General features: G+C 42.4%; 1 protein-coding gene across 2 annotated transcripts in view; it reads right to left on the bottom strand.

The window, feature by feature from the left end:
• Nucleotides 1-25218, bottom strand: part of pdgfc (platelet derived growth factor c) — a 153631-nt gene that overhangs the window by 41248 nt on the left and 87165 nt on the right. For both annotated transcript variants that reach the window (XM_045723874.1, XM_014211934.2), the window contains exon 2: nucleotides 23699-23894. In XM_045723874.1, the coding sequence (XP_045579830.1) occupies nucleotides 23699-23894 (196 nt within the window). The remainder of the gene's footprint in view (nucleotides 1-23698; nucleotides 23895-25218) is intronic.

Genomic DNA, 25218 nt, shown 5'->3' with positions numbered 1-25218 from the left:
CTTCTGCTTGTGTGTGCATGAAGTCATGTGTTTGCCATCCCTGCCAACCTGATCAAATTAAACGTGTTCTCTGCCCCTGCTTGAAAATGAAAAATGCGGGAGGTAGAGAAAGGTAGACGTGGCAATGACTTGCATGACCCTGCATGAGGATGTTATTGTCTGCTCCCCTCATCGGGAAACTAGTGCAGGCTTGTATGGCATTAGGGCCAGAACAAAGGCTGCAAATCCTCACTCTTCCCCACTGTGGGACGACTCCTCTTGGGCATCAGACACCACAGTGACCCCACTCATCAAAATACATCCACCCACACAAGATGGCTGAACGTGGGGTCAAATTACCAGGACTGAAACCTCTGGCTGGTTCTTCTGACGCCAGAATAAGCTTAGCCTTTTATGTCATCATATCGTAGGTGAGATTAAGGGCTGTGGCAGGGAGAGATGATCTAGGATCAGCCTGATTATGATGACAACACATCTCTGGGGATCTGGCTGGCTGTGGCACTGTCATGTCATACATCATAACTGCAATCAGGGGACTCTCCAACAATAGCCAACCACTCTCTGTCCTCTCTCCCTCTCCTTTCTACAGGACATCTCCATACCAACCAAGAAATCAGACCTGCTGTATTGATATCGGGACGCTAAGTATAATACATGAAGGAAATCGATCACAGACCGGTTCAGCTCTGCTGGTCCTAATGAATAGTAACAGAGGCGCAAAGATAGCCGGTAATTGAAAAGGGGTTATTAAATCAAATGGGGGGGGGGGTTCTAAGACCTCATGATCATTTTGTACAATCACAATGCCCGTCCGCAGGGAACTCGCCGCCGACAAAATGTGTGCCCATGGCGTATGGCTGCGGCAGCCTTGGCAAAACAAATCACTCGGTCGCTGTGCTTTTCGATATTCATCAGCAGCCACATGGGGAAAAAGTCAATTTCACAAATGGGCCCGGTTTGACTATAAATCTTTAAAAATGGACCACAACACAGCCACGACATGTCATGCTCCCCGGGCATAGCCTCTGCATGCTAACTGAACTGGGGAGTGTCCAAGCTGGCTAAAGCATAGAGAAAGACGAGGTAAACTCCTACCACTGTATATATAGTTACAAAGTATAGGTCTACATTCTGCATAGCTGCAGTGTACTGCATCATATTGTCATTGTACATCCTGTATTTAAATGAGTAATTAAATGGCACGGTACATCCATCAGGTATACCCTAAGGCGAAACAAATCATGCAGATATACACTACATGACCAAAAGTATGTGGACACCTGCTTGTTGAACATCTCATTCCAAAATCATGGGCATTAATATGGAGTTGGTCTCCCCTTGGTTGCTATAACAGCCTCCACTCTTCTGGGAAGACTTACACTAGATGTTGGAACATTGGAAGCAAGTCCCTGCAGCATTCAGCCACAAGAGCATTAGTGAGGTTGGGCACTGATGTTGGAGCGTTTAGGCCTGGCTCGCAGTCGGCATTCCAAATGATCCCAAAGGTGTTCGATGGGGTTGAAGTCAGGGCTCTGTGCAGGCCAGTCAAGTTCTTCCACACTGATCTCAACAAACCATTTCTGTATGGACTTTCCACGGGGACATTGTCATGCTGAAACAGGAAAGCGCCTTCCCCACACTGATGCCACAAAGTTGGAAGCACAGAATCATCTAGAATGTCATTGTATGCTGTAGCGTTAAGATTCCCCTTCACCGGAACTAAAGGGCCTAGCCCGAAACCATTAAAAACAGCCATAGACCATTATTCCTCTGCCACCAAACTTTACAGTTGGCACTATGCATTGGGGTAGGTAGCGTTCTCCTGCCATCCGCCAAACCCAGATGGTGAAGCTTGATTAATTTATTTAACCTTTATTTAACTTGGCAAGTCAGTTAAGAACAAATTCTTATTTACAATGACGGCCTCCCAAAAGGCAAAGGGCCTCCTGCGTGGACAGGGGCTGGGATTAACCTGTTGGGGCTAGGGGGCAGCATTTGCACGTCTGGATAAAAAAAATGTACCCGATTTAATCTGGTTACTAATCCTACCCAGTAACTAGAATATGCATATACTTATTATATATGGATAGAAAACACCCTAAAGTTTCTAAAACTGTTTGAATGGTGTCTGTGAGTATAACAGAACTCATTTGGCAGGCAAAACCCTGAGACATTTTCTGACAGGAAGTGGATACCTGATGTGTTGAATGACCTTTAAGCCTATGCCATTGAAACACACAGGGGTTGATTAATGTTTTGGCACTTCCTATTGCTTCCACTAGATGTCACCAGCCTTTACAAAGTATTTTGAGTCTTTTACTGTGAGATCTGACCGAACAAGAGCCATGGAACGGTGATGGCCGATTAGACTCTGGCGCGCGAGTTCATGTTGGGTACCCTCGTTCCAATACGTTATAAAAGAGAATGCATTCGTCCACCTTGAATATTATTCATGTTCTGGTTAAAAAAGGCCCTAATGATTTATGCTATACAACGTTTGACATGTTTGAACGAACGTAAATATATTTTTTCCCCTCGTTCATGACGAGAAGTCCGGCTGGCTTAGATCATGTGCTAACAACACGGAGCTTTTTGGATATAAATGATGAGCTTTTTTGAACAAAACTACATTCGTTATGGACCTGGGATTCCTGGAAGTGACATCTGATGAAGAGAATCAAAGGTAATGGATTATTTACATAGTATTTTCGATTTTAGATCTCTCCAACATGGCCGTTTGTCTGTATAGCAAAGCATATTTTTCTGGGCGCAGTGCTCAGATTATTGCAAAGTGTGATTTCCCAGTAAGGTTATTTTTAAATCTGGCAAGTTGATTGCGTTCAAAAGATGTAAATCTATAATTCTTTAAATGACAATATAATATTTTACCAATGTTTTCTAATTTTAATTATTTAACTTGTGGTGCTGACTTGACTGCCGGTTATTGGAGGGAAACGATTTCCTCAACATCAATGCCATAGTAAAACGCTGTTTTTGGATATAAATATGAACTTGATAGAACTAAAAATGCATGCATTGTCTAACATAATGTCCTAGGAGTGTCATCTGATGGAGATTGTAAAAGGTTAGTGCATCATTTTAGCTGGTTTTATGGTTTTGGTGACGCCTGTCTTTGAATTGACAAAACATTACACACAGCTATTGTCAATGTACTCTCCTAACATAATCTAACTTTATGCTTTCGCCGTAAAACCTTTTTGAAATCGGACAACGTGGTTAGATTAAGGAGATGTTTATCTTTCAAAGGGTGTAAGATAGTTGTATGTTTGAAAAATTTGAATTTTGACATTTATTTGGATTCAAATTTGCCGCTCTTGAAATGCACCTGCTGTTGATGGAGTGCACCACAGGTGGCACGCTAGCGTCCCACCTAGCCCCAAGAGGTTAAGTGATTGGGGCTCGGGGGCAGTATTGAGAAATTTTGAAAAAAATATGTGCCCATTTTTAACTGCCTCCTACACCAAGTCAGAAGCTAGGATATGCATATTATTAACACATTCGGATAGAAAACACTCTGAATTTTCTAAAACAGTTTGAATGGTGTCTGTAAGTATAGCAAAACTCATATTGCAGGCAAAAACCTGTGAAAAATAGATCAAAGAAAATGTGAATTTTGTGACTGTACTATTTAGTGTCATTGTTTTATAGATACCATAGTGAGAAAGGATTCATTTCACAACTCCTACGGCTTCCACTAGATGTCAACGATCTTTATAAAGTTGTTTGAAGTGTCTATGATAAACAGAGAGCAAATTAGAATGCAAGGAAGTTGACATGTCGTCACTTCATTTTTTTGCGCCTGCGCATAAATCTGAGAAGCGTGAGTTTGTCATAATTGTTTATCTAGACATAGGATAGGTTGTGTGAAAATATTACTGATGTTTAACGTTAAAAATGGACCAAAAGATTAATGCTAAACAACGTTTGACATGTTTGAACGAACGTAAATAGATTATTTACTAGGTTTTTTTAGCTTTTCGGCGTGATTTTACACCCCCCCACCACGTTTTGTGGGAGCATAATGAACGCTAACTACTTGGTGTTATTTGGACATAAATTATGAACTTTGTCAAAAGAAACCACATTTGTTCCGGACCTGCGATTCCTGGCAGTGCCTTCTGATGGAGATAATCAAAGGTAAGGGGATATTTACAATGTTATTATCGATATTAGATGATGCTAACTGTATAGCATAGCATATTGTTCTTAGCATAGCACCCCGTTTATTGCAAAATGTGATTTCCCAGTAAAGTTATTTTGAGATCTGGCCATTCGGTAGCAATTACGAGATGATAATATATTATTCTTTGAATGACAATATTATAATTTACCAATGTTTTCGAATAGTAATTTTGTTATGTTCACCGGAAGCATTTCAGAGAAGAAAAAAATCGGAATTTCACGCTACTGTAAAATGCTGTTTTTGGATATAAATATGAACTTGATGGAACAAAAAATGCATGTATTGTATAACATAATGTCCTAGGAGTGTCATCTGATGGAGATTGACAAAGGTTAGTGCATAATTCTAGCTGGTTTCTGCTTTTGGTGACGCCTGACCTTGAATTGAAAATGGATGTTTGTACTTTTGTGGCTATGTACTGTCCTAACATAATCTAACTTTATGCTTTTGCCGTAAAGCCTCTTTGAAAATCGAACAATGTGGTTAGATTAAGGAGATGTTTATCTTTTAAATTGTGTAAAATAGTTGATTGTTTGAGAAATTGAAATTATTAGATTTTTGATGTTTTGAATTTCCAGCCTTGTTAGCAATCCCGACTTGGGGTTCATTGCTAACCTGTAGCCCCAACAGGCTAGCATAAATCCTAATTGGATGTTCCGTTGTGCATGTGCGTTTATGCTTACACAATCGCGCATGTCAAGGGAAGAAAACCAAGTATCCTGGCAGATTACAATTTGTTCCGAATGAGTCTGACGTAGTCAGGTAATTTTCAGGTCAATGCCTGGAGGTCAGTCAGAATTGGTGTCAAGGGAGTCTGTAGTAGTTTTCTACAAGTCACGGTGTCTTCCACTATTGTAGTGGCGGTAGGTATGAAGTCTATTTCATAGCTATGTTATCCACGGAGGAGCTAACCTCACGACGGAAGTACTCTAAGTATTAGACCAGTCGTACGTGGTTTGATCATGGTTCATGACTTCTAATAACCTTTCTCCTGAACGGAGGGTTCTATTTATTAGTGGCATGTGTTAACCATTGGAAGAGTGCAATGGAGATTCCCTTCCCCGTGTTGCACTCTGAGTGACTCCTATGTCGCTATTATCAATAGCAATTTAACTTGTGAGGTTACTAATCCTCTTACTGAGTGTTGCTGGACTGACTGTGGTATTGGTACTGGTATTCAAGGGGTCCAGTTGTCCTACCGATTTATTCTGAAATATTATCTACCGGAACACATGATTGGAGCATATTACTAGTTGTATTGTAGTTGAACCTACACATGGCAAGGAATGATTATTGTTGCCATTTGTTTTGGAGGTGGACAAGTCCATTAGACTTCCTTTACGACCAGTGTGGTACACCTCAGTACTATCTTAGACGTGTTCTAAGATACTCCCCGTCTAGGGGCCTGTCTGCTCCTCACTGTTCTCATAGGGGAGTTTACAACTAGATTTGATTTATGCTCTGGCGGCCTCGTACGGTGTTGTCCGTAGTCTCGACCCCCCCACCGGCCTCGATGAGGCTCATCATGGGTCTGGGCTACTATTCCCCCCTTTGTGTCTCGGGACCCCCCCACCAGCGGGTGGTGTTGGTGTCCGAGGCGCAAACGAAAAGGTCGGACCCTATGTACGAGTTGTCAGTGGCCGCGTTATTATGAGAATGGCTGTAACCTTTCAACCAAATCTCCTGGTGTTTGTGCTTCAACACCCTCAGTGGCTGTCGAGGTCTGTCAGTCACCAGCGCGTCCGCGTGTGGCAACCTCTTCAGTACCTGCAAACTGAGACGAGGATATCGGTCTGTGATATCGCAAAGTGTTTCACCAGTGGGAGTCATCGGGTCAGTTGCTGGACTGACGCCATTAGTGTCATTGTAAGGGGTGACAGTCCCCAACAAAGCAGAAGGTTTATCATCGGAAGCAGAGTGTACTCTGCGCATCAATGTTTTTCTTGCTGAGACGGCCGCAGTGCTTGCGGAAGTGTCCGAAGAGCAAGAGAAGTTCATCTCAACTACCGTATTGCACAACTGCAAGGAGGAGGGAAGTTGCTCATTCACAGAGACAGCTGGCTCGAAATCATGAAAAGAATGGTCAATCAGATTGGCTGATGGAATGTGTCGAGATATCGTAATATCTCCTTGGATCGGATTCTGCACCAAGAGGTTTCTAAACGTCTTTTCCCAAAGGGGTGCTTTCGACAGATACCCCTCGTGAATGACTGCATTGCAGCTAGCGTTAGGGGAAGACAGTGTGGTCAGTGGAGAAGGCACTGTGGCCTGTGACCATACCTGGTTGGTTTTCCAATCCATCAATGGGAGTAATCGATCCATCAAGTCTGCTCCAAGTAGCAGGGTTACAGTTTCGAGGCTGGTAACATACACAGGGTGAACGAGCGATACGTCCTGGAAGTGTAGTTTCAGCATGACTCTCAATGTGAGAGGCGAGGTAGTCTGAGTGACCCCTCGAAGTGTACTGTCGCATCGTTCCACTTTTAACCAACGTTTAGTTGGCTTCAAAGCCCTTTTTAGATCATCAAACAATGTTTGAGAGATGAGTGATATTGTCGCACCCGAATCAATTAGCGCATGACAAGCTCAGCAGTCCTCCAGGACTGTTTCCAGGTATGGCCGTTTAGATTCGTGGTTAGTGGACATATTCCCCACAAAGTGGAGTGGTCGTTCGCAACGACGTGATGTGCCATGTCTGTTCAAGATGGAAGCAGATTGACTTTTCCGATTTTGAGTGAGCTTGGCTTTAACGAAGCGTTTGACCTTTTTCTTCGCAACTTTTGTATCAGAGTCTATAGACAGAGCCCGGGGGCTTGTTTCTTGATCAAGCGGGCCCTGGATAGGGTCTTGAATGAGAGCGGGAGAAATTTGAACTTTAACGTCCTTGCTATGGGTGTTAATTCCTGCGGACCTGGTGTCCGGTAATTCCCCGTCTAGTCCTTGTGACTTCTCTTTTACCCTTTTCTCAAATTGTTCTCGCTTAAGTTCTTCCCGTAGTGGTACTTCTGGAGAACATTGGTCTACGTTTTGATCGTCCTTCAACCCTTTGTTACCCTTGTGCTCTGACACTTTTTGTGGGTTGGGTGCAGGAACGTAGCGAACGGGTCGATTGTAGCGGTAGTCATTTTGAAGGCGACGTACTTTACAGTTATTTCGACCGCGGAGGTTATTGGAATCATGGTTTCGTGGTAGAAACTGTTGTTGTGCGTCATCTCTCGACGCTCCAATACCTGATAATGCACCCTCTAACTGGAGTGAGTGCTCCTGGTTAAACTTCAAAACCGAGTGGTCAGGGCTCTTAGCGTTGTGAACTTTTGATGCCTCAAAATCTGTGCTTGCAAGCTCTCTGAGATGTAAGATAGGCAAGCCAACGTGGGCTGCAGGGCCCAAGTAGGTAATGAAGGTGGGATACATGTTCGACAGAAACATTTGTTTGAATGGTAACAGCTCTTCCATTCCTGTTTCCGTGAGTAGGCCAAAGTAAGCTGAACGAAGCCTATGATAGAAAGCTTGTGGGTGTTCGTTCCGAGCTTGTTTGACCGTGTTAGCCAGTGAGCTATCGTGTTTGCGAGTCGCAGAACCACTGAATTCTAATTTCAAAGCTGTGGCAAGTTTAGCATAGTCATTTAGCACGTGTTGCTGTTGTAGGCGAATGAACCTCGTCACGTGTCTATTCGACGTTCGCTTCAACAGGTAAACCCTGTCAGAACCCGTAGCATTCGGGTAGCCACCCAACGCGTCCTCTATGTCAGCTAGGAACGTCTCAGTATCGTTTGGCTGACCTGGAACGGGGTCAAAGGTGGGGAAATTCTTGACGAGTTTGTCAAGGTATTCCGCGCCAAGCGGGCGGAGAGGGTTGGCTTCATCCTGTGGAGAAATTGGGGCCGACAGGCCAAGAGGAGAAGCCAAGCTTTGGCTTTGTTGGCCAAGAGGCTCCATATTACTCAGTGCCGAATGGCCAAGAGGAGAAGACTGAGGGACACATGATGGAGGCAATGTCTGAAACCTATCGTCTTCACTCCTTTGAGTACCGGACTCCGGTTGCTTGGATGGGTAGTCATGCTGAAGAGCGTGACCATTCTGGACTTCCTCCAGATGGTACCTAAGGGTGGTCTTCTGCTGCATTGCAGAGTCCACTTGAGCGTTTAGAGTACCAATTTTAGACACGTGGGTGTCACACCTGCTCCTTTCGGTCTCAAACTTATCTGTCATGGTTTGCAGATAGAGGTCTCGAGTACGGAGCGAGAGATTCAGTGATGAGATTTCCTTTGCTTGCTTAGAAATCAATATTTCCATCCTCATCACCTGAGTTCTCTCATCATTCATTTGGTCAGCGACTTCAATAAGTTCTGTTGATTTGTCATCCAACTTAGTCATTGTGTTCATCAACTGATCGTCTTTGGTCTGCAGAATTTGGAGTAGAACATTGTTACCTTGAGTAACGTTCAACAAAACTGCCTGCATGTTATCAAATTGCGCGTTCCTGTTTGTAGATAACTCGACAGATTTATCTAGTTTGGCGTGGACTACATCACATTTAGTTCTGGCTAAATCGAGTTGTTCCTGCAGATGACGATTTTGTTGGAGAGTTTGTGCTCGTTCATCGTCATAAGTATTTGCAATTACTTTTAATTGTTCCGATTTCAAACGCAGTTCCTCGACTAGCAGAATGTTTTCATTTCCTGCTTTTGTCAATAGTTGCTCAGTTCTCTCCACCTGTGCCCTCATGTTAGCCATGTTTTGCACGTGCTTCAGCTGTGCACTGTGGTATTGGACCGATGCCAAGCTTTGATGGCGATACATAAGTGCTAAAGTGGAGAGAACAGTCACAAAGCCTGTATTTGATGGTTGATTTTGGAGAGCGTTCGCAATTTCGGCTGTTGTTTTTCTAATGGCATAATTAGGGTTGGTATCACTGCTGAGGTCAGAGATCAATCCTTTTATGGGTGGAGGTTCACTAATTAGCGGAGGAGTGGTGACCACCTCCTTTGGTAGCTTGCACATTATTATTAGAAAAATTTAGAGGAAAAATGTTCCTATTTTTTTTTCAATGTTTGGGTTTGGAATTCATTGGAAGCTGCAAAGACAAGTTGAATCTATTTATAGATGTTGACGAACCATCAGTACTGTACCAGTAATGTGGAAGTTGGACGTGAATGAATTTGCAAAAGCAAATTGAATTAATTAATCAATGCCAATGATTAATCCTACCTGGGTAGGCTATCTGGGTATTAAACTTGAATTAACCTGAGAGGTTGCTTCATCCAGGTTAATATGGGAAGTTTAAAAGTGTCTCATTTGATTGCAAGAACATTAAGGTATGTTCAACAATTTAACTTATTAAATTGAATGAGATGATAATCCATACAATCTCCATTGATTGGATATCATAAGTGTAAACAGTAGATCAAATGTTGGGAGCACTTCCCACTATGGTACACTTCTTCCTTGGGCCGAAGCCACATGGGATTCCCGCAGGGGCGGGACTTCTGTCAGTACTGGATTACTGAATGGGTTTTGCAAAAACCAAATTTTACTGATTGATCAATTTTAATGATAAATCAAACCTGTATAGGCTATATGGGATTTAAACTTTAATTAACCTGAGAGGTTTATCATCTAGGTTAATGTGGAAAAAAGATTACAATGTCTCATTTAGAAAACTCATCAATTTGGATATTATTTAAACTTGAGAATGTAAATCTGGCAATTTCACTTATTAGTTCAATTGAATAAGACATCGATATCCGTCTGGATATCACGAGTAACGACTTGAGTGTCACCTGACTAATTATTTGAAGGAAGGTCCCTGCTGGCACACGCTGAAATCCAACTCAAGTCGGATGAATTACAATGTGGCACAAACAAAATGGCTGTTTTCCATTTTGTTAGCTTAGCATCTCGAGCAAGCTAATGCTACTTTATGCCTGAACAATGCTCAACATAGGATTCCCTTGGCAAGGGAAAGGTTTTACTTATAACGGATTATGTTCAAACCCTTTTCGGCGATATTTGACGATGTTTTAACCGGAACTCGCGGGAAACAACGAACTGCACCGTGGTCTACTCGCATCGAAACGCGAGAGACAGAGAGATACTTATCGCTGGTCAAGCTAATCTCTCCTAAATTTCAATCGGCTGGCGCTTTGTCCTTGCTCGAGAAATTAATAATGACCAAGCCAACACGCGTCTGAAACGCGAGAGGCAGAAATACTTAGCGTTTGGCCAAACGCGCTATTTCTCAGATAGCTTTATCAGCCATCATACATACATGTACAGTTTATGCTACCCACTGACTACGTCAGAGCACAACACGGAGGCTATTCTCCGGAACACACACGCACCAATAATTCCGATCTACAATTCCCATAATGTATATAATCAACTTGGTATATTATGTAATCTGCTTTTCAATTTTATATATGCTGAATCAAAATAAAAGCTTCATCCTATTTTAGATTCCACGCACGGGGGCTCCAATATGTGTTATCGAAATTACCCAAACGTGCGGCCTAGTTTTAGAGTCCACACAGGGGGCGCCAAAAATGTCTGTTCAGACGCTTTTCGGATCATTGAACAATGTTAAATTCTTAGGAAGCAGAGTATACTCTGCTAACAAGTGGAGAAGGCACTGTAAAATTGGGTTTAATTATTTATTTACTAAATACCTAACTAATCACACAGAATTACAAATACACAGAATACAATGATGTCATACAGAAAACGTCATGGTGGACGGAACCTCTATGAAAGCTAGTTACACAAAGGAAAGGGGGTTGGGCTTAAATGAAAGAGCGGGAAGATTTAGGAACACAGAAACAGCAGCTATGCTATCGTAAATACATTATCTTATGCATTCTAAATTACCGCCCATTTGGAAAAGGAAAATGCAATAAATATTTACTCTGAGCTGCGCTTCGGTAGATTGGTCGTAGATGCTGGCCGGGTTGGCCAACAGATCTCCCTGTTTTCGGAAGAATGTCAATGGTGGTCCATTGGATACGTGGTGGTATCTTCGTCTGGTTGTTAGACTGGATCCGTCGTCCGTCCTTTCCTAACCCACGTTAGCAGCGGCCGCTGCTAACTCAACGGCTAGGAAGTAGCACTTCTGTAGTGAATAAGCTCAAAGTTCATACCAGTTCATACCAGAGCTCACGCCGAGGTTGGCTTAGTTCTGTACTTGACATGTGTGTCCTTCTAACGTAGAGGCTGCAGGCCTCCCGTACTGGAACTACCTGGTTATCTTTTCGTCAAAGGATTATATAGTGGGGAGGGGGAGGGAGGTGTTTCATCGTTTATAACCCCTGTCTCTTCACAGGGTTGGGTTACTGATCGAGCAGGGCACTTTCCTTATGAAAACCCAAATCTCTCATTCGGAAGCTAAAATTACATTTCATCTCCTAACAAACATTTTCAATATCAAACATTTCAATTGCATAGCAATTCCATGTGACTCTGATAACTAGAGGGTGTATACTTTCTCAGATACAGTTTATGTCGTCCTGTCATCAGTCATAATGTCTCAGATGACAACCGAACTGACATACATACTCATTACGTTCCCAAGCATATTTCCAACTGGTTTTATTAACAAAATATGTGGTACCTTTCCACATTTGTTTGATGTTCCCAGACTCTCTATATTTAACTTCTTGGGGCTATGTGGGACGCTAGCGTGCCACCCGTGGTGCACCCTATCAACAGCAGGTGCATTTCAAGAGCGGCAAATTTGAAACCAAATAAATGTCAAAATTCAAATTTTTCAAACATACAACTATCTTACACCCTTTGAAAGATAAACATCTCCTTAATCTAACCACGTTGTCCGATTTCAAAAAGGTTTTACGGCGAAAGCATAAAGTTAGATTATGTTAGGAGAGTACATTGACAATAGCTGTGTGTAATGTTTTGTCAATTCAAAGACAGGGTCACCAAAACCATAAAACCAGCTAAAATGATGCACTAACCTTTTACAATCTCCATCAGATGATTATGTTAGACAATGCATGCATTTTTTGTTCTATCAAGTTCATATTTATATCCAAAAACAGCGTTTTACTATGGCATTGATGTTGAGGAAATCGTTTCCCTCCAATAACCGGCAGTCAAGTCAGCACCACAAATTAAATAATTAAAATTAGAAAACATTGGTAAAATATTATATTGTCATTTAAAGAATTATAGATTTACATCTCTTGAACGCAATCAACTTGCCAGATTTAAAAATAACCTTACTGGGAAATCACACTTTGCAATAATCTGAGGACTGCGCCCAGAAAAATATGCTTTGCTATACAGACAAACGGCCATGTTGGAGAGATCTAAAATCGAAAATACTATGTAAATAATCCATTACCTTTGATTCTCTTCATCAGATGTCACTTCCCGGTATCACAGGTCCATAACGAATGTAGTTTTGTTCAAAAAAGCTCATCATTTATATCCAAAAAGATCCGTGTTGTTAGCACATGATCTAAGCCAGCCGGACTTCTCGTCATGAACGAGGGGAAAAAATATATTTACGTTCGTTCAAACATGTCAAACATTGTATAGCATAAATCATTAGTGCCTTTTTTAACCAGAACATGAATAATATTCAAGGTGGACGAATGCATTCTCTTTTATAACGTATTGGAACGAGGGTACCCAACATGAACTCGCGCGCCAGAGTCTAATCGGCCATCACCGTTCCATGGCTCTTGTTCGGTCAGATCTCACAGTAAAAGACTCAAAACACTTTGTAAAGGCTGGTGACATCTAGTGGAAGCAATAGGAAGTGCCAAAACATGAATCAACCCCTGTGTGTTTCAATGGCATAGGCTTAAAGGTAATTCAACACATCAGGTATCCACTTCCTGTCAGAAAATGTCTCAGGGTTTTGCCTGCCAAATGAGTTCTGTTATACTCACAGACACCATTCAAACAGTTTTAGAAACTTTAGGGTGTTTTCTATCCATATATAATAAGTATATGCATATTCTAGTTACTGGGTAGGATTAGTAACCAGATTAAATCGGGTACGTTTTTTTTTCCAGCCGTGAAAATACTGCCCCCTAGCCCCAACAGGTTAACAGGACAGCAGTCCTTCAGTAGGGTCAGTAAGAGAGGGGAAGGGGGAAAGGTATTTATGGGGGGGGGGTCATAAACCTTACCCACAGGCCAACGTCATGACAGTAGCATGATCATCTGTTGTAGTTAAGTTTTATACATAGTTGTTTTCTAGTTTTTTTATGTTAATGATCAAATATTATTGGGTCAGACTGTATATATTTAGGCGTAGGCCTAAATAGGTTTACAGAGGCCCGTTATCAGCAACCATCACGCCTATGTTCCAATGCCACGTTGTGTTAGCTAATCAAAGTCTATCATTTTAAAAAGGCTAATTGATCATTAGAAAAACTTTTGCAATTATGTTAGCACAGCTGAAAACTGTTGTGCCTGATTTAAAGAAACAATAAAACTGGCCTTCTTTAGACTAGTTGAGTATCTGGAGCATCAGCATTTGTGGGTTCAATTACAGGCTCAAAATGGCCAGAAACAAAGACCTTTCTTCTGAAACTTGTCAGTCTCTTCTTGTTCGGAGAAATAAATGTTATTCTATGTGAGAAATTGCCAAGAAACTGAAGATCTCGTACAATGCTGTGTACTACTCCCTTCACAGAACAGCGCAAACTGGCTCTAACCTGAATATAAAGAATGGGAGGCCCCGGTGCACAACTAAGCAAGAGGACAAGTACATTAGTGTCTAGTTTGAGAAACAAGTCCTCAACTGGCAGCTTCATTAAATAGTATCCGCAAAACACCCGTCTCAAAGTCAACAGTGATGAGGTCACTCCAGGATGCTGGCCTTCTAGGCATAGTTGCAAAGTAAAAGCCATATCTCAGACTGGCCAATAAAAATAAAATATTACGATGGGCAAAAGAACACAGACACTGGACAGAGGAAGATTGGAAAAAAGTGTTATGGACCGACGAATCTAAGTTTGAGGTGTTCGGATCACAAAGAATAACATTCGTGAGACGCAGAAAAAAAATTAAAAGATGCTGGAGGAGTGCTTGATGCCACCAAGCACAGTTGTGGCAATGTGATGGTCTGGGGGTGCTTTGGTGGTGGTCAAGTGGGAGATTTGTACAGGGTAAAAGGGATCTTGAATAAGGAAGGCTATCACTCCATTTTGCAATGCCATACCTTGTGGACGGTGCTTAATTGGAGCCAATTTCCTCCTACAACAGGACAATGACCCAAAGCACAGCTCCAAACTATGCAAGAAATATTAAGGGAAGAAGCAGTTAGCTGGTACTCTGTCTAATGGAGTGGCCAGCACAGTCACCAGATCTCAACCCTATTGAGCTGTTGTGGGAGCAGCTTGACTGTATGGTAGGTAAGAAGTGCCCATCAAGCCAATCCAAATTGTGGGAGGTGCTTCAGGAAGCATGGGGTGAAATCTCTTCAGATTACCTCAACAAATTGACAACTAGAATGCCAAAGGTCTACAAGGCTGTAATTGCTTGATTCTTTGACGAAAGCAAAGTTTGAAGAACACAATTATTATTTCAATTAAAATTCATTATTTATAACCTAGTCAACGTCTTGACTATATTTCCTATTCATTTTGCAACTAATTTCATGTATGTTTTCATGGAAAACAAGGACATTTCTAAGTGACCCCAAACTTTTGAAAGGTAGTGTAAATGGTGAGAAATGCTCAGTCTGAAGCAATTCGGCTATGGGTTTCACAGCCCTATAAGGATACAAGTTATATCAGCTTAAAAAAAGGTGATTTACAACCTATGGGTATAAGATGTTAAGAATAGTGTTATATGAGAGTCTGAAATTAATTAAATACCCTAAGCTATGTTCAATGTCAGCAGCAACTTCCAATAAGAAATGCTTAGTCTGAAGCCATTCGGCTATGGGTTCCACAGCCCTATAATAACGATACAAGTTATATCACCTTAAAAGGGTTTATTTACAACCTCTGGGATATAACATGTTGGGTAAAGTGGTATAGGAGAGTCTGACATAGTTGAGTTCAGTCTTTGCCAATGACAACAAAGAGTGGCCTAGCTTCGTCCTTCATGACTGGGCAAATCCTCAGATTCTAGGCCGTAGAAAATCCTACATCATCTCATTAGATCAGAACAGAATGGATCAATAGTGATTCATGTTACTTGTTTGCATCCTAAAAAAAGGATAGTGTGTTATCCAGAAAAATCTACTTACATCATTTGTTTACCCATATGTGGATCATTGTCAGGTTATTTGATATAAGCTTCATTAACAAAAGAACACCATGGTTGTAATAATAAACAGGTAGTTTGTAAATGTGTAAAATGTGTTTGTTAACTTTGTTAACTGGTAAGTTAACTTTTGTAAATTAGACAGAGGGTTCTCTTCTGAATAACTGGTCAGGGAATAGCACTTTCCATTCAGCTTCAGGAAACGTTGATGTATGGCTTGATCACACCTGTAGAGACTAATTCTATACGTTAGCCCATTGTTGCGTATCCATTGTTCACTAGACACACGAAATCTGCTGAACTACTTTTTGTACATATTTGCATGAATTGAGTGTGAGATTGTGTTGACACTGCTCAATGGCCTTGTGACACAAAGCCATTGAAACCATCGAAGGTCAAGTTAGCAGTGGTCAGCATTGATACAGCTAGATGCTACAATACAGAAACAGACTTCCAATGTGAAAAGTCAAGCAGGGATCTACCAGTCAGTCCTACAGGAAACCAGCATAATGCCGACAATCTCTCCACTTCAGAACACCATTACACACTACAGAGGAGAGATTATCAGTGTAGGAGAACAACCACATAACAAGAGAGGGTCCAACCAAGCCCACCTGCCGTCTCACCAGCCATAGTCGGCTGCCTCCAGAGAGGATTCACCCAGACAGTACTCAGCCAATACTTCAGGAGCTACAGATGTAACCAAGTACCTGATATGCTGTGAAATGGTGAGTTCTGGCCTTCTGAAGTTTGACGACCACCCAGAAAACTATTGGGCCTGGAAATCATCCTTCCTTAGCAGCACCCAGGACTTAAATCTGACAACCATAGAAGAGCTGGACCTACTCTCCAAATGGCTGAGTCATCTGAGCAGGCCAAGAGAATAAGATAGGTGTACGTACACAACGCAACAGCAGGGCACACAATTGTATGGCAGAGACTTGAAGACTGCTATGGTTCACCTTCTTGAACACGAGGCTATAGCTCTTGAAAGACTGAGAAACCACCTTCGAAGCGCAACAAAACACAGAACACCAGTGTCCGTAAGGAAGACAGAAGTCTCATCTGAGTCTGAAGCCAACCAGACGCTCAGGGAAGAAAGTTGAGGACCCAGACAGTGTTGTTGCACAGCAATCATCATCCGCTGAGAAAATGCTGCAGTTTCAGGAGCAAGATACTAGATAAGCTTAAGTCTAGTCTCAAGGACAATCACGTTACAGATACTGTGCTTCAACCAGTCATCTCGCAAAAGATGGTGGGAAAGTGGTGCTGTGCAAAGAATGTGACAATGATAGGCATCCATCCACGCTGAATCCGGGGCCAGCCTCATGGAGAACAGAAAACTCCGCTACCAAGGAAAATCATGGCGGAAAGCAAGAGGGGAGTGCAACACTTGCAGTAACCTCAAAGTGCACTGAGATCTGTGGAGATGCATTCAGCTCTAGATCATCCTCCAAGATATGCTAAAACAAAGTGTATCCCGAAGGCCGCAGAGAAAGGCATTCAGAACGTACGCCGTCTTAGACCAACAAAGTAACAAGTCTTTAGCAAGAACCAAGTTCTTCGACTTCTTTGCTGTTCGAAGGCGATTCCGCTCCATACACATGTTCAGCAGTTGTGGAGACATCTGAGAGGAGCGCAATCAACTACATCGTCGAGTCAATGGACGGCAAGACACAGCTCACTCTCACCACTCACATAGAATTGGACACGATGCCAGATCAGAGATCCCCCTCAGCTGAAGTTAAATGTCATCACCCTCATCTGAAGCCAGTCCCAGACAAGATTCCAGTACTCTTCCCAGACCCAAGCAGGAGAAGGATTGCTGTAAGAGATCTACTGAGAATGCACAAAATCAGAGATCGGTAGAATGGGCCGCACAACGCACAATGTCTAGACCTAGGCTTGGTCATCATCGGGGAGTTATGCATGTCTGGACAGAGCTCACAAGCTAGCGAAAGTGAGCTTTTACAAAACAAACATGCTACAGAATGGACGCACATCATTCCTTAGCCCTTGCGCTAACAGCATCCAGATCAAGGAGAGACTGTTTAACACAACACTGCGCCAAGTGACCACAGAGCTGGATGGAGGTCACCATCCCAACCAGAGATACGGACGACCTTGGAAGTGTTTGAAGGAACACAACAATGACAAGTCTGCTCCATCAGTCGAAGATCACATCTTCCCCCGAAATCATGGACAGGGAAGTCTTCATGGACGAGTTGAACAGCTGGGTAGTTCCCCTACCTTTCTGTTCACCCTGGTGTCACCTCCAACAGAGGACAAGTATCCAGAGAAAAGTAGCCATTCACAAGAAGAGGTGTCCTGTCCACGGTCAACAGCCTGTATAACCCCCTAGGGTTCGTAGCACCTATAACGATGCAAGGCAATGCTCTAATGGAGAGAATTCTATACTGAACATGTAAGGCTGTGGAAAGACTCATTGATGGAACACAAACAGCTCACCATGCAAAGCCCCCATGTACCTGTCTCCTTGTCTTTCACGCAGCAGAGAGAACTGTGTTCTCAGATGCATACACTATGGCCAAATCAGCTGTAGCACACCTCAACGGTTGACATCAAGGGACAAAGTCACGATGGGGAACCCCATCATTGATGAAGACAGGTTGATGGGAATCGTAGGCCGCACATCAGCAGTTATGACGTGGGAAGAGAAACACCCCCTCATCATCCCCAAGAACCACCACATCGCCACTCTGTTGGTAAGATACTACCATGAGCAAGTTGCACGCCAGGGCGTAGTCCAGTCATCTGGATTGTGGATCGTTGGAAGTAAAACATTGGTATCCAGTGTGGTCTATAAGTGTGTGACCTGCAGGAAACTCGGAGGAAAACCGGAAGACCAAAAGATGTCAGACTAACCTGCAGACAGACTTACCTCAGCTTCACCATTCACTCATGTTGGACTGGATATCTTCGGACCCTGGAACTTAACCTCTCACCGGACCAGAGGAAGCAGCACAGAGAGTAAACCCTAGGCTATCATGTTCTCCTGCATGAGTACAAGAGCGATACACATCAAGTTGATTGAGTCTGTCTACCCCCAGCTTCAACAACGCTTTGAGAAGATTCTTCTCTATCCGAGGACCTGCAAAGCAACTCCACTCAGGTCCTGGCAAACTACATTGGAACCTGCAAAGAACTGACGATCAGCACAGAGGACTCTGATGAGTACTTACATTCAAGATCAAGGATGCACAGGGACCTTCTATCCTCCTCATGTGTCACATATGGGAGTAGCTCGGGAGAGGACGTTGGGAGTCGCTCACCGCATTTTGGATGACATGCTCTTGGAGCACACAGTTCTCACCACACTAATGGCTGAAGTCATGGCCATCATGAACGCTCAACCCTTAGTTCCAGTGTCTACAGATCTGGACATGCCAGCAGTCCTGACACCTGCAATGCTTCTGACACAGAAGAATAAAATAACAACAGAACCCCCAGGCGACTTCGAACTCAAAGATTTCTACAGCAAGCAATGGAAACAAGTTCACAGTCTCACAGACACATTTTGGAGATGGAGACAAGAATACCTGGTGACACTCCAGTCACACAGAAAAAAGCAAGTTAGCAAATCTAACCTGCAAGATTCATCGTCAAAACTGTGCCCAGGTTTGACAACTAAGTTTGAAAGGTTGAAGTCAAAGCCATGAGACAGGGCACCCTTAAGGTGTACTTCAGACCTGTCTCCGAAGTCATCCTACTCCTCAAAAAAGTGATATAAAAGTTATTTTTTATTTCACCTTTATTTAACCAGGTAGGCTTAGTTGAGAACAAGTTCTCATTTGCAACTGCGACCTGGCCAAGATAAAGCAAAGCAGTTCGACACAGACAACAACAGAGTTACACATGGAATAACCAAGCATACAATCAATAATACAGTAGAAAAAGTCTATATACAGCATGTGAAAATGAGGTAAGATAAGGGCGGTAAGGCAATAAATAGGCCATGGTGGCGAAGTAATTACAATATAGCAATTAAACACTGGAATGGTAGAATGTGCAGAAGATGAATGTGCAAGTAGAGATACTGGGGTGCAAAGGAGCAAGATAAATAAATAATATACAGTATGGGGATGAGGTATTTGGATGGGCTATGTACAGGTACAGTGATCTGCTCTGACAGCTGGTGCTTAAAGCTTGTGAGGGAGATAAGAGTCTCCAGCTTTAGTGATTTTTGCAGTTCATTCCAGTCATTGACAGCAGAGAACTGGAAAGGAGAGGCGGCCAAAGGAAGAATTGGCTTTGGGGTTGACCAGTGACATACCTGCTGGAGCGCGTGCTACGAGTGGGTGCTGCTATGTTCACCAGTGAGCTGAGATAAGGCGGGGCTTTACCTAGCAAAGAGTTGTAGATGACCTGGAGCCAGTGGGTTTGGCGACGAGTATGATGCGAGGGCAAGCCAACAAGAGAGTACAGGTCGCAGTGGTGGGTTGTATTTGGGGCTTTGGTGACAAAACGGATGGCACTGTGATAATACTGCATTCAATTTGTTGAGTAGCGTGTTGGAGGCTATTTTGTAAATTACGTCGCCGAAGTCAAGGATCGGTAGGATGGTCAGTTTTACAGGGGTATGTTTGGCAGCATGAGTGAAGGATGCTTTGTTGCGAAATAGGAAGCCGATTCTAGACTTAATTTTGGATTGGAGACGTTTAATGTGAGTCTGGAAGGAGAGTTTACAGTCTAACCTGACACCTAGGTATTTGTAGTTTTCCACATATTCTAAGTCAGAACCGTCCAGAGTAGTGATGCTGGGCGGGTGCGGCCAGCGATCGGTTGAAGAGCATGCATTTAGTTTTACTTGCATTTAAGAGCAGATGGAGGCCACAGAAGGAGAGGTGTATGGCATTGAAGTTCGTCTGGAGGTTAGTAAACAGTGTCCAAAGAAGGGCCAGAGGTATACAGAATGGTGTCGTCTGCGTAGAAGTGGATCAAAGAATCACCAGCAGCAAGAGCGACATCATTGATATATACAGAGAAGAGAGTCGGCCCGAGAAATGAACACTGTGGCACCCCCATAGAGACTGCCAGGGGTCCGGACAGCAGGCCCTCTGATTGGACACACTGAACTCTATCAGAGAAGTAGTTGGTGAACCAGGCGAGGCAATCATTTGAGAAACCAAGGCTGTTGCGTCTGCAAATAAAAATGTTGTGATTGACAGAGTCGAAAGCCTTAGCCAGGTAGATGAATACGGCTACACAGTAATGTCTCTTATCGATGGCGGTTATGATATCGTTTAGGACCTTGAGCGTGGCTGAGGTGCATCCATGACCAGCTCTGAAACCAGATTTCATAGCGGAGAAGGTACGGTAGGATTCGAAATGGTCGGTAATCTGTTTGTGAACTTGGCTTTCGAAGACCTTAGAAAGGCAGCGTAGGATGGATATAGGTCTGTAGCAGTTTGGGACTAGAGTGTCTCCCCCTTTGAAGATGGGTATGACCGCGGCAGCTTTCCAATCCATGGGAATCTGACGATACGAAAGAGGTTGAACAGGCTAGTAATAGGGGTTGCAACAATTTCGGCAGATCATTTTAGAAAGAGAGGGTCCAGATTGTCTAGGCCTATTGTATTTAAACTAAGCGGGGACTGTTCTGATAACTATATGTCCATCTATACATAGTATTATAGTGCTCTATTGCGTTACTCTGCCATCTAGTGGCAAATGTGGGTACTGTAGCTTTAAATCAGCTAACTTCGTGTTCAGAGCTCATTCCAACGGAAACATACAGATAAGCTTCATCTTCCTTACCTACTAGGCCTTGGATAAAGATACGTCTTTAAGTAGGCACCTTTGGTTTTTGAGTCATTAGAACATGCTTTTCTTAATCCAAGCTGTGCTTTCTAGAAGATTAACATTTTTAAATGTTTATTCTAGCCTTTAGGGTCGCGATGATGCTAAGATAATGTGTGCTAACTAATCGCCATAGGAGAATACATTGGGTGTTAGCGTGTTAGCTTGTTAGCTATCTTTTTGACATGCAACTTAGCTTCCTTTACTTTACATTGGTGTGTATCTGGCAAATGTGAGTGCCGAGTTATCTCCATGTTACAAGATGATACCGTTGTAATTATGTTACATGTAATAAATAATATGTGTATTGTTGTTTTAGTCATTTTGTGGCACTTGTCCAGTCAGGTAAATTGTCATCCTTTCTGCAATGTCATGTTGACTAGCTAGGCCTATTGTATTGTTAGCTCGTGATGGTTCATGCAGGAGTCTATTCTTTGTGTACGCATTTATGTACGAATGTGTACAGATCATTTTGTAATAATATTTTCTTTATTCTGTACTTTAGTTTTGCAAAAATCATCTCAGTAAAGATTAACCTGTTAGGGCTAGGGGGCAGTATTGACACGGCTGGATAAAAAAACATACCCGATTTAATCTGGTTACCACTCCTACCCAGTAACTAGAATATGCATATACTTATTACATATGGATAGAAAACACCCTAAATTTTCTAAAACTGTTTGAATGGTGTCTGTGAGTATAACAGAACTCATTTGGCAGGCAAAACCCTGAGACATTTTCTGACAGGAAGTGGATACCTGATGTGTTGTATTACCTTTAAACCTATCCCATTGAAAAACACAGGGGCTGAGGAATATTTTGGCACTTCCTATTTCTTCCACTAGATGTCACCAGCCTTTACAAAGTGTTTTGAGTCTTCTGGAGGGAGATCTGACCGAACAAGAGCCATGGAACGATGATGGCCCATTAGACACCTGGCTCGCGAGTTCATGTTGGGTACCCTCGTTCCAATACGTTATAAAAGAGTATGCATTCGTCCACCTTGAATATTATTCATGTTCTGGTTAAAAAAGGCCCTAATGATTTATGCTATACAACGTTTGACATGTTTGAACGAACGGAAATATATTTTTTCCCCTCGTTCATGACAAGAAGTCCGGCTGGCTTAGATCATGTGCTAACAAGACGGAGATTTTTGGACATAAATGATGAGCTTTTTTGAACAAAACTACATTCGTTATGGACCTGTGATACCTGGAAGTGACATCTGATGAAGAGAATCAAAGGTAATGGATTATTTACATAGTATTTTAGATTTTAGATCTCCCCAACATGACGTCTAGTCTGTATCGCAACGCGTATTTTTCTGGGCGCAGTGCTCAGATTATTGCAAAGTGTGATTTCCCAGTAAGGTTATTTTTAAATCTGGCAAGTTGATTGCGTTCAAGAGATGTAAATCTATAATTCTTTAAATGACAATATAATATTTTACCAATGTTTTCTAATTTTAATTATTTAATTTGTGACGCTGACTTGACTGCCGGTTATTGGAGGGAAACGATTTCCTCAACATCAATGCCATAGTAAAACGCTGTTTTTGGATATAAATATGAACTTGATAGAACTAAAAATGCATGCATTGTCTAACATAATGTCCTAGGAGTGTCATCTGATGGAGATTGTAAAAGGTTAGTGCATCATTTTAGCTGGTTTTATGGTTTTGGTGACCCTGTCTTTCAATTGACAAAACATTACACACAACTCTTGTAAATGTACTGTCCTAACATACTCTAAATTTATGCTTTCGCCGTAAAACCTTTTTGAAATCGTAAAACGTGGTTAGATTAAGGAGATGTTTATCTTTCAAAGGGTGTAAAATAGTTGTATGTTTGAAAAATTTGAATTTTGACATTTATTTGGATTCAAATTTGCCGCTCTTGAAATGCACCTGCTGTTGATGGAGTGCACCACGGGTGGCACGCTAGCGTCCCACCTAGCCCATAGAGGTTAAAAATGGTACTCCTGCCTCCGGGGTCTTTATTGGGAGTTATAAGCTGTCTGCCAAGCTTTATACTTACACACATTGTGAGGGCAGAACACTCGTTTCTACTTCACAATAACAGCACTTACAGTTGACCGGGGCAGCTCAAGCAGGGCAGAGATTTGACGAACTGACTTGCTGGAAAGGTGGCATCCTATGACGGTGCCACACTGAAAGTCAAAGCCCTTAAGGCCATTCTACTGTCAATGTTTGTCTACGTAGATTGCACGGCTGTGTGCTCCATTTTATACACCTGTCAGCAACGGGTGTGGCCGAAATAGCCAAATCCACTAATTTTAAGAGGTGTCCACATCCTTTTGTATATACAGTGTAGCTATGTTGTCTATATGTTGCATTTGTAATATAAGTCTTAGTTGTATTTACAATATGTTATATGCATATTTCATATGTGTTTATGCTTATGATCTTACTTGCATATTCCATCCTCTGGGTCTTCCAAGCCAAACCTCTCGTCGAAGGATAACTGGATTCTCATGTTGTCATTGGAGGCCACTAGTCTCCAGACCAACACGGTACTCCTGGGGTAGGTGAGTGGGAAGTCCGGACTATGGATCACTCCCTCTCCTGTGACGGGGATTATCTTCTCATGCTGGGAATCTTGGACTCCTTGGAAAAATATTTGGGAAATGTTACTTTTACAGTGCCTTGCGAAAGTATTCGGCCCCCTTGAACTTTTCGACCTTTAGCCACATTTCAGGCTTCAAACATAAAGATATAAAACTGTAATTTTTTGTGAAGAATCAACAACAAGTGGGACACAATTATGAAGTGGAACGAAATTTATTGGATATTTCAAACTTTTTTAACAAATAAAAAACGGAAAAATTGGCCGTGCAAAATCATTCAGCCCCTTTACTTTCAGTGCAGCAAACTCTCTCCAGAAGTTCAGTGAGGATCTCTGAATGATCCAATGTTGACCTAAATGACTAATGATGATAAATAGAATCCACCTGTGTGTAATCAAGTCTCCGTATAAATGCACCTGCTCTGTGATAGTCTCAGAGGTCCGTTTAAAGCGCAGAGAGCATCATGAAGAACAAGGAACACACCAGGCAGGTCCGAGATACTGTTGTGGAGAAGTTTAAAGCCGGATTTGGATACAAAAACATTTCCCAAGCTTTAAACATCCCAAGGAGCACTGTGCAAGCGATAATATTGAAATGGAAGGAGTATCAGACCACTGCAAATCTACGAAGACCCGGCCGTCCCTCTAAACTTTCAGCTCATACAAGGAGAAGACTGATCAGAGATGCAGCCAAGAGGCCCAAGATCACTCTGGATGAACTGCAGAGATCTACAGCTGAGGTGGGAGACTCTGTCCATAGGACAACAATCAGTCGTATACAGCACAAATCTGGCCTTTATGGAAGAGTGGCAAGAAGAAAGCCATTTCTTAAAGATATCCATAAAAAGTGTCGTTTAAAGTTTGCCACTAGCCACCTGGGAGACACACCAAACATGTGGAAGAAAGTGCTCTGGTCAGATGAAACCAAAATCAAACTTTTTGGCAACAATGCAAAACGTTATGTTTGGCATAAAAGCAACACAGCTCATCACCCTGAACACACCATCCCCACTGTCAAACATGGTGGTGGCAGCATCATGGTTTGGGCCTGCTTTTCTTCAGCAGGGGCAGGGAAGATGGTTAAAATTGATGGGAAGATGGATGGAGCCAAATACAGGACCATTCTGGAAGAAAACCTGATGGAGTCTGCAAAAGACATGAGACTGGGATGGAGATTTGTCTTCCAACAAGACAATGATCCAAAACATAAAGCAAAATCTACAATGGAATGGTTCACAAATAAACATATCCAAGTGTTAGAATGGCCAAGTCAAAGTCCAGACCTGAATCCAATCGAGAATCTGTGGAAAGAACTGAAAACTGCTGTTCACAAACGCTCTCCATCCAACCTCACTGAGCTCGAGC

This window comes from Salmo salar, chromosome ssa09 (assembly GCF_905237065.1).
Source record: "Salmo salar chromosome ssa09, Ssal_v3.1, whole genome shotgun sequence".
NCBI lineage: Eukaryota > Metazoa > Chordata > Actinopteri > Salmoniformes > Salmonidae > Salmo > Salmo salar.
The sequence above is the reverse complement of the archived record's forward strand: the minus strand, read 5'-3'. Positions and strand labels throughout refer to the sequence as shown.